Below are 10,988 nucleotides of genomic sequence, written 5' to 3' on the forward strand. Positions count from 1 at the left end.
CTCGACTGGTGCAGGGTCTCGAAGGCAGCTGGTTGCGTTGGACAGTTGGAAGTTTGGAACTCGGACTCATGTACGCACGGTCGCACCACACACCTGGGCACCTGGCTACCTATAGAGTGGAACCAGCTTTGAAGTCAGGAACGAGAATTGACCAACTACGAACTTGCAACTCACCAAACTTTTCTGAATCCTGTATGTATATATAGGCCGCGTCTGCATGGTACAGTTGCATGCCAAAGGAGTAGAGTACGTGCTCCAACTGTTTCGTAGCTACCTGAGGAGAGTCAGCCAGCTGCTCGAAGATGGCACGGCAAAATGCTGCCTCGGCGCTCGCCGCGGCGTTGGTCGTCGGAGTCTTCGCACCCATCCTTACCGGTAAGCTACCAACCTGCACGACCCCGTTGATCACCAGTGTCAGACTAGGAGTCTATGACTGATTATTCGCAATGTTATCGTGTGCAGTGGTGCAATCCATCGGCGTGTGCAACGGGATGCTCGGCGACAACCTGCCGTCGCGGGCCGACGTGGTACAGTTCTACCAGTCCCAGGGCATCGGCGCCATGCGCATCTACGCGCCGGACCCCGAGACGCTCCGGGCCCTCGACGGCACCGGCATCGACCTCATGATGGACGTGGGCAACGGTGACCTCGCCGCCCTCGCCTCCGACCCAACCGCCGCGGCCGGCTGGGTCCGGGACAACGTGCTCGCCTACCCGGGCGTCCGCGTCAAGTACATCGCAGCCGGCAACGAGGTGGACGGCGACGACACGCAGAACATCCTCCCGGCCATGAAGAACCTCAACGACGCGCTCGCCGCGGCCGGCCGCGGCGACGTCAAGGTGTCCACCGCGGTCAAGATGAGCGTGCTCGCGTCCTCCTCGCCGCCCTCCGACGGCACGTTCAAGGACGCGTACATGACGGACGTGGCCCAGCTGCTCAAGACCACCGGCGCGCCGCTCCTTGCCAACGTGTACCCTTACTTCGCCAAAAAGGGTGACCCCACCATCGACCTCAGCTACGCGCTCTTCCAGCAGAGCGCCACGACGGTGAGCGACAACGGCCTCACCTACATCAACCTCTTCGATGCCATGGTCGACGCAATGTACACTGCGATGGAGAAGGTGGGCGCAGCCGTCGTGCCCATCGTGGTCTCGGAGAGTGGGTGGCCGTCGGCAGGCGGCGTCGAGGCGAGCGTCGGAAATGCGCAGGCGTACAACCAGAATCTGATCAACCACGTCGGCAATGGAACGCCAAAGAGGCCCGGGCCGCTGGAGACGTACATCTTCGCCATGTTCAACGAGAACCAAAAGGACGGCGATGAGACGGAGAAGAACTTTGGGCTGTTCAACGGCCCCGATAAGTCGCCGGTGTACCCTCTAAGTTTCAACAATTAATTAAAGACGGAATGCATATTCATGCCTGCATACGTATCTAGTACTCCCTCCGTTTCTTTTTACTCTGCATATAAGATTTGGTCAAAGTCAAACTACCCAAAGTTTGACCAAATTTATATAAAAAAATATGAACATCTAGAATATTAAAATTATATAGTATGAAAATACATTTCATGATGCATCTGATAATATTGATTTCATATTGTCAATGTTTATATTTTTTAATATAAAATTAGTTAAACTTTACAAAGCTTGACTTTGACCAAACCTTATATACAGACTAAAACGAAACGGAGGGAGTGCTACTGCGATCTCAATAAGCCGCAAAATAATTCATGCAAACACTTATTAACTAGGTAAGATCGGTGATATGAATAAGACCCATTATGTTGCATAAAGGATCGTTTCCCCTTCCGTACAAAAATGTTGTTAACTTGGGATGTACAACTTTTGATTTCATGTTCAAATTTGACTAATATGCCACTGAAATTGTGTTGATGGAATAGTTAAATCGTACCACGTCCTACCTTTTTTCTTAGAACATACCACGTCCTACCTAGTTTTACACGGCGTCTGGTCAACACAAGTCAAACATGACCAATGAAAGTCCAAACAAGCCCATGATCAACAGAAGTCACAGACACAAGTCCATATAGAATGTCTTGGTCGACGAGTAATAGTTATTCTTCATCCCTTTATTTTAACATCAACACGTTGTAATTTTATGTTCCGTCAATTTTGTCTTATTTTAGACGTAAAAAGAGAATGTAAGAAAATATATAATCATTGTGTAAAATATTTATATTATGTAAAATTATAAATGTAAAAATATAATGCAAAATATACACGAAATGCAATTTTTATGGTCCTGTGACCTATATTTTTGCTTTCATACACACACACACACAATAGTAAATACTAGTAATTTGTATGTGCTTTGCAAGTTAGATTAGTATGTGTGATCACAGTACTAAATCATTTAAATTATAAGTAAATATCATGTGTTATCATAAAATTATCATGCTGGGAACTCGTGGATTGTTGTTTACAATTCGTATCAAATCACGGTAGCACAATGAATTTTTATATGAAGAGTGCATTAGAAAAAAATGATTTTATTCCAGAAAGAAATGCTATTGACGTGTTTGTGAAATCTTTTATTTTTTCAAATTCAAACTTAAAATATAGATAAAATTAGTTTGATGTTATAATTTTCACCTTTCTAAACCGTGCGTTTTCTTACTAAACCTATATCATTTGTGCGTTCTCAACCACACGACGCTTTAAGTCACGTAACGTCCCATTAAGAAAATTAAAATAAAATGTAAATCTATCCTTCGGGTCGTTTGAATATTTCTCTCAAGTGAACAAGAATATTGCCATGCTTACAATTTTTTCTACAGTCTACTAATTTTTTGTAGAAAAACAAAAATACTTATGTGCATGCATTCAACATTACTCATGCGAGAAGCAAATTGCTATTGCATTAATATAGGCTGCTAGCTTCTTCGCACATACTTGTTTAGATCCTATAGCCTACACTTATAACAGGGCCAGTTCATAACATTAAGCTAGCTACCCATGTGAAAGTTGTCGAACATGAACTGTGTAGACTGGAAGCTCCTCAAGTGAACTGTCCCTGCGTTTAACTCTAGAAAGTTCCGGGAATGAACTTTGTAGGCGAGAAGCTCCTCACGTGAAAGTTACTTTATGTCAGGTTCGTCAGATGCCAGCTGCGGTTAACTCTAGAAAGACGGCCCCGCCACCCCTACCTCGTTTTGGCGCACGGCCATGCGGAGCGAATCCCACAAATCATGGCCGTTGGATCAATTCGGTTCAACATTAATAAATGACGGTGATTTATTCCGTGGAAGAAGTCAACGGCTAACAAATTCTTCTGCATCACTGTGGCTGGCTAATAAAGTTGGAAAATTGGTGTACTATAGTAGTAGAGATGCCCGTGCATTGCAACGGGTTAAAACATTATATATAAGCGGGTCAACGCGCCACGTCTACTCCGGCGTCTGCTTACTCTAACACCATTGCACGCCACATCCTTGATGACCCACAAGTGCAGGAGATCTATTGTAGCCTTTTCGATAAGTAAGAATGTCGAACCCAACGAGGAGCAGAAGGAAATGATAAGCGGTTTTCAGCAAGGTATTCTCTGCAAGCACTGAAATTATCGGTAACAGATAGTTTTGTGATAAGGTGATTTGTAACGAGTAGCAAGTAACAAAAGTAAATAAGGTGCAGCAAGATGGCCCAATCCTTTTTGTAGCAAAGGACAAGCCTGAACAAACTCTTATATGAAGGAAAGCGCTCCCGAGGACACATGGGAATTAGCGTCAAGTTAGATTTCATCACGTTCATATGATTCGCGTTCGGTACTTTGATAATTTGATATGTGGGTGGACCAGTGCTTGGGTGTTGTCCTTACTTGGACAAGCATCCCACTTGTGATTAACCCCCATTGCAAGCATCTGCAACTACAACAGAAGTATTAAGGTAAACCTAATCATAGCATGAAACATATGAATCTAAATCAGCTCCTTACGAAGCAACGCATAAACTAGGGTTTAAGCTTCTGTCACTCTAGCAACCCATCATCTACTTATTACTTCCCAATGCCTCCCTCTAGGCACAAACAATGGTGAAGTGTCATGTAGTCGACGTTCACATGACACCACTAGAGGGATGACAACATACATCTCATCAAAATATCGAACGAATACCAAATTCACATGACTACTAATAGCAAGACTTCTCTCATGTCCTCAGGAACAAACGTAAATACTCACAAAGCATATTCATGTTCATAATCAGAGGGGTATTAATATGCATAATGGATTTGAACATATGATCTTACACCAAGTAAACCAACTAGCATCAACTACTAGGAGTAATCAACACTACTAGCAACCCACAGGTATCAATCTGAGGTTTGGATACAAAGATTGGATACAAGAGATGAACTAGGGTTTGAGATGAGATGATGCTGGTGAAGATGTTGATGGAGATTGACTCCCTCCCGATGAGAGGATCGTTGGTGATGACGATGGTGATGATTTCCCCCTGCCGGGGGGAAGTGTCCCCGGCAGAACAGCTCTGCCGGAGCCCTAGATTGGTTCCGCCTCGTGGCGGCGGAGTCTTGTCCCGAAAGCTTGCTTATGATTTTTTTTCTCGACGAAAGACTCCATATAGCAGAAGATGGGCATTAGAGGGCCACTAGGGGGCCCATGAGGCAGGGGCGCGCCCTCCACCCTCGTGGCTGGTGGGTGGCCCCTCTCTAGTACTTCTTGTGCTTAGTATTTTTTATATATTCTGCAAATAACTTTCGTGAAGTTTCAGGACTTTTGGAGCTGTGCAGAGTAGGTCTCTAATATTTGCTCCTTTTCCAGCCCAGAATTCCAGCTGCCGGCATTCTCCCTCTTTATGTAAACCTTGTAAAATAAGAGAGAATAGGCATAAGTATTGTGACATAATGTGTAATAACAGCCCATAATGCAATAAATATCGATATAAAAGCATGATGCAAAATGGACGTATCAACTCCCCCAAGCTTAGACCTCGCTTGTCATCAAGTGATAGCCAAAATCGAAAAATATGTCCACATGTTTAGATATAGAGGTATCGATAAAAATAAAATACGGAAATGAGGACATCATGATCATTCTTAGAACAGCAACATATATATAGTGACACTATTCTGATCCTGGGATCAGAATAGTTATTTGGATCACGGAGCGTCCTATAAAGGCCCGATGGGACGTTACTGAGATCGGGCGAGCAAACAGAAAAAGCCCAAAGCCCCGACCTCTTATCCTGTCGCCCACCTTCCCCCGCTCCCACGACCTCCAGCCGCCGCACACCTTGCTCCGGCGCGCCTCCTTCCGGGCGCGACGCCGGCCCCGCCTTCTACGGGCGCGCCGCCGCCCCGCCTCCTCCAGCGCGAAGCCGCCGCCCCGGGTCCCGATGCGCCTCCCGCCGCAGCGGGCCCTGCCTCGTCCGGCGCGAGGCCGCCGCCCCCACCTCCTCCTGGCGAGCGCGGCGGCGCCCCTCCCTCTGCTGGATCCTCCAGCCCGAACAGCCTCGGCGAGCGCGGCGACGCCCCTCCTCTGCTGGATCCTCTAGCCCCAACGCCGCGCACTGCCACCCACCACCAGGATCCCACACCCCCGCCTCCGGGTCCGGCTGCCGCCACGCCCCTGGCCCTTTGGTCCGGCTGCTGCGCTGCCTCCGGCCTGATCCGGTCGCCGCGCCCCCAGGACTCGTCCTGATGTCGCCTGCTGCAACCAAGCTCCGGCGCATGACCGGCCGATCCCCCGATGCCGTCGGTATGTGATTTTAAGACACGCCATCGTTGCAATCCAAGGTCGCCGGCGCTGTTAGACCGGAGTTGGGAGGCAGTGTTGAAGTTTCTGGGCAATCCAATGCTGCCCGTGCGGCCAATGCACCGTCTGCTATGGCGCCGCGACCTGCCCTCCGGAGCGACCACCATCGTAGCCTTCTCCCTCCGCACAAGAAGTCCATCGCCTCGCTCGTGGGCAGTCCGCGCGGGCAGCCATCTCTCATCGATTTGTCTCATGGTCATCCAGCACGGCACTTGCATTTCAAGGCCGGCTACCTAATGAATCCATGTTGAGTATGCAGTGATGTATCCTGCATGAAGTTGTAGCAGGTTGACGTTGTTTCCTCTCTGGGAAGACATGGCACTGTTTGTGTGTGTTGTACGTGCATACGAGCATATCTAGCTCTATTTTTTTGCGAGTGTGTACTTTGTTAGTTGATGTGTTTCGTTGATTTAATCAACTATGTTTGCAAAATTTCTTTTTTCATAACTTGGTATGCATCAGTTTCAGAGATATGTGTTCAAGTGTACAACAATTTCCACCTATAGAGGATAAATGCTTGGCGTGAGAAACACAATTGTTGTTGATCCAACAAGATATGTGTGCGTGTGTGATTATGCATCGTTTTTTCTTTAGTTCACATGGGGATCACATGAGAAGTCCAACTATTAAAAAGAACAGTGTTCAGATATAGTAAAAATGTGAAGGAACAGAGTTCATAGTGCATACGAGCATATGAAGCTATGTTTTCTTTGTTACTAGTACTATTCACTGTTCAATATTTCAATGTGAAGGAATTGTCACTGCAAGTATTTGATATACGTGCTAGTGTGGCTGTTTTGCTAGTCTAGAAACTAGTTGAGGAAAGTTGGCATAGTCTTGTTGTCTAGAGATGGCAAGACTTGGGCGTGGTTCATGGCCTGGTTTCGCTTCGCAAGCAACTCTGCTCCCGCTTCACACGTAAACTCTGCAGCAGATGCTACTCTGAACATACACGTACAGCTCATGTAAATAAATGAGAAGTCCAACTATTAAAAAGAACAGAGTTCGGATATAACGAAATGAGTAAAATTAGTATAAACTAAAAAAATGTGATGAATCAAAAATTTAAAAACTCATATTTTTGTCGTTCCTAAAGAATAAAATGAAGAAGTTCAACTTAAAATAAAAGGAGCGACTAAAAAATTTTAAAAATATAAATTTCTTGTTTATTAATAAACTAGAAGTTCAAACTAAAATAACAAAGTGGTTTTATGTTTATTAAAAAATGTAGGATTTTACCTTTTTAAGAAACTCAAATATCTGTTATTATTAAAGTATCAACCACGAAGTTCAAAAAATGGATAAAAAGTCAGATTTGATGTATATCTAAAAATCAAAAAGAATTCTTTACAGAAAAAATAAAAATGTGAAGGTCAATTTGAAATAACATAGAAGTTCGAAGAATATAAAAACTCAGATTTGTTGCAAGAAGTTCACGTGCACCCCCATGCATGATTCAGAATTATATATTGCAGGATGTCCGACCCCCAATTACATGTTTTAAAACGACAAAAAAATGGTGTTCAACTTTCAATTGTTTGTAATTCGACGTATACACAAAAATGTAACAGAAATTCAAGGTGAAAACAACGAGAAGTTCAACTACTGCAAGGAATGCATTTCAAATGAGAATAAAATGTATAGAAAAATAAAAGCCTAAAAGGTTTGTTGAAAGAAGTTCAAGTGCTCTGTTCGAGGAAGTTCAAAAATTCTTGAGAGAGAGGTTCACCTTGTATTTCCATGTTCGATTTTTTCCATATAAAAATCGAATACAATTCTTTACTCAAAAATATAAAAAGATGAAGTTCATATTGAAATAATAGAGAAGTTCGGAGTTTATTAAAACCTAGGATTTACCTGTTCAAAAAAGAAAAAACACAACGCCATTTTTTTGTACTTTTAAAAACAACTCATAAACGAAAAAATGGTTGCTAGAAGTTTAAGTGCTCGGTGAGGAAAAGTTCAAAAAATTCTTGTGAGAGAGGTTCACCGTGTATTTAGATGTCCAAAATACGTAAAAAATATGTTGTTTTTTGGGTTTTAAAATAATTCTCTCAAACCAGAGAGAAGTTCAAAATGATAATAATCAGAAGTTCACGTACTGCATGGTGTGTGTTTCGTATAATAAAAATACAATAAAGTAAAACAGAGTGAAGTTCAAACAGACATGCCCTAGAAGTTTAACTAGTTCACGCAGTGCAAAAAACAGCACGTCAAAAACAAAGTGAGGTTCAAACAGACATGCCTGTGAAGTTCAACTACTTCACGTAGTGCATTTCCATTCACGATGAACGCAGAAATCATGATCTCGCCATTTTCTAATTTACCTCAAAACTACAGGAATATCATTTGTGTAAGTTTCAAGTCCTCGGTCGGAGAAAGTTAAAAAAAAGTTATTATGAGAGGGGTTTGTACAAAAGGAGTAGTATTTGTGTAACACTAACGAATGGATGAGAAAATTACAAACGAAAATACGTCACAGAAGTTCAACGTGAAAACAGCATGAAGTTCAACTACTATGCTGAATGAATTTCAGATGAATTTTTTTAAAATCATCACGAGTATGAAAAAATGATCAACACGGGAAAGTTATGTGCTTACAGCAGCTTTCCACTGGTATATCACTTGCTCAATTCCGGTGAGTGGATAGAGAGTTACGAGCAGTGGATGGAGACCTACGAGCAAAAAAATCACGTGAAAAACAGAGTGAAGTTCAGGTACACGCGCCGAGAAGTTCAGGTTCTTGACGCGGTGCATTTTCGAAGAATCTGTTTCGCGATAAAGGCAGAAGCATGATCCCGCCATTTTCGAAATTACTTGAAAACGGCTAAGAATCAGAGAAAACCATCAACATGAAAAAGTATTGCATTTTCCGTAGCTTTTCAGTGGTATATTATTTGCCCCATTCTGATAAAGTTTGTAGAAATTACGGCAAAAATACATTTTCGCCATTTTCGAAACTGCCTTAAAACCATAAAGAATTGGGAGAAACAATACATACCAAAAAGTTTCGCATTTGTTCAAGCTTTCCAACGCCATATTATTTGCTGCGTTCGGATGCACGGTTAAAAAATTAGCTCAAAAATACGAACTCGGTAGGACTTGAACCATTTTCTAAATTACTCTTAAACCATTCAAAAATAGAAAAAAACTTTCAAGATGAAAAAGTAGCGCATTTTCATAAGCTTTCCAATGCCGTATCATATGCCTTCATTGGATTAGCCGTTTAGAAATGACATCGAAAAAACGAACTAAACTGTTCGGTTTACGAAATTTTACGTTTTTCAAATTACTCTTTAACCATAGGGAATTAGAGAAAACTTTTAACATGTGGAAGGAGAGGTTTTGCAGCAGCTTTCCAAATTCCAACGCCATATTATATGCCTCATTCCGATAAACGGTTTAGAAATGCGATCGAAAATACGATTCACGTTTTTTGAGCGAAGAAAAAACGGTTTTCAAAACTGCTCTTAAACTGCTTATATTTTGCCAAAAATTTAAGTTGGATCATGATATTGGTGACCATAGCTTTCCAACGATATATCGCAAGCCCCATTTGGGTAATGTTGGCGGAAGTTCAACCTAGTTCATAGGGAAGTTCAACGTACTACTAGCGGGGCAGGTCAGGTTGTGATCAGAATATTATTCTGATCTCGTGATCAGAAGAGTGTTTGTGTGTGTGTGTGTGTGTGTGTGTGTGTGTGTGTGTCTATATATATATATTCATATGATCTCTTATGCTAAAGTAACAATTCAATCACAATTTCAAGTATGAATCATAAACTTCATTGAGAACCAACAAACTCTAATCTCAGTTATTGAGGCAATTGCAATTTATCATAACATAGGGAAGAGTTAGTATAAGAGCTTTTCAGCAAGTCCACATACTCAACCATCTTTTAGTCTTTCACAGTTGCTAACACTCACGCAATATTTATTGGTATGAAGTTTTAATCAGACACAGAGAAACATAGGGGCTTATAGTTTTGCCTCCCAATGTTTTACCTCAAGGGTAATGTCAACAATAATAGTTCATGAAGACTCACATCCAATTAGCTATATATATCAGGATCTTTCCAATACATTGTGCTTGCCAAAGGATAAAATGTAAAAAGGAAAGGTGAAGATCACCATGGCTCTTATGTAAGGTAGAAGATAAAAGTAAAAGATAGGCCTTTCGTAGAGGGAAGCAGAGGTTGTCATGCGCTTTTATGGTTGGATGCACAAAATCTTAATGCAAAAGAACATCACTTTATATTGCCACTTGTGATATGGACCTTTATTATGCAGTCGTCCCTTTTATTTCTTCCATGTCACAAGATCGTATAAAGCTTATTTTCTCTGCACTAATAAGTCATACATATTTAGAGAGCAATTTTTATTGCTTGCACCGATGAAAACTTACTTGAAGGATCTTACTCAATCCATAGGTAGATATGGTGGACTCTCATGGCAAAACTGGGTTCAGGAATATTTGGAAGCACAAGTAGTATCTCTACTTCATGCAAAGAAATTGGCTAGCATGAGAGGGAAAGGCAAGCTCAACATGTTGGATGATCCATGACAATATAATTTATCTCAGATAAAAGAAAACATAACCCATTACATTGTCTTCCTTGTCCAACGTCAACTCTTTAGCATGTCATATTTTAATGAGTGCTCACAATCATAAAAAGATGTCCAAGATAGTGTATTTATATGTGAAGATCTCTCTTTCTTTATTACTTCCTATTAATTGCAACGATGATCAAAACTATGTTTGTCAACTCTCAACAAATTTTATTCATCATACTCTTTATATGTGAGCTCATTACTCTCCATAAGATCCATATGATCTCTTTATTTCTTTTTATTCTTTCTCTTTTATTTTATTCCCTCAAGATCATTGCAAGATAATCAAGCCCTTGACTCAACACCAATCTTTATTATATATAGCTCACGGACTTGATTATGTAGGAAGATCATAGAGCAAAACTCACAATTAGATCATACTAAAACTTTATTCTACTAGATCAAGATATTATCAAAAGGATCGAACTAAGAAAAACAATAAAGATAAAAGTTGTGATGGTGATACGATACCGGGGCACTCCCCCAAGCTTGGCAGTTGCCAAGGGGGGGGGTGCCCATACTCAGTTCTTATTTGTTGGTGAAGAAGGTGGAGTTGTTGATGATGTAGGCTTGTCGTCCCTCTTCCAAG

At 42.0% G+C, this 10,988-nt stretch overlaps 1 protein-coding gene across 1 annotated transcript; it reads left to right on the forward strand.

Moving 5' to 3' along the window:
* The first annotated feature begins 302 nt into the window (after positions 1-302).
* Positions 303-1,394, forward strand: LOC119273432 (glucan endo-1,3-beta-glucosidase GII-like). The gene is made up of 2 exons (XM_037554589.1): positions 303-375; positions 463-1,394. The coding sequence occupies exons 1-2, from the start codon at positions 303-305 to the stop codon at positions 1,392-1,394; spliced, it is 1,005 nt and encodes a 334-aa protein (XP_037410486.1).
* The last annotated feature ends 9,594 nt before the right edge of the window (positions 1,395-10,988 follow it).

This window comes from Triticum dicoccoides, chromosome 3A, assembly GCF_002162155.2.
Source record: "Triticum dicoccoides isolate Atlit2015 ecotype Zavitan chromosome 3A, WEW_v2.0, whole genome shotgun sequence".
Taxonomy (NCBI): domain Eukaryota; kingdom Viridiplantae; phylum Streptophyta; class Magnoliopsida; order Poales; family Poaceae; genus Triticum; species Triticum dicoccoides.

Excerpts from the sequence above, each read along its gene's own strand:
- LOC119273432 (XM_037554589.1), top strand. The coding sequence starts at position 303 with ATGGCACGGCAAAATGCTGCCTCGGCGCTCGCCGCGGCGTTGGTCGTC. Across the intron at positions 376-462 it reads CTTCGCACCCATCCTTACCG|TGGTGCAATCCATCGGCGTG; the intron begins GTAAGCTACCAA and ends TATCGTGTGCAG.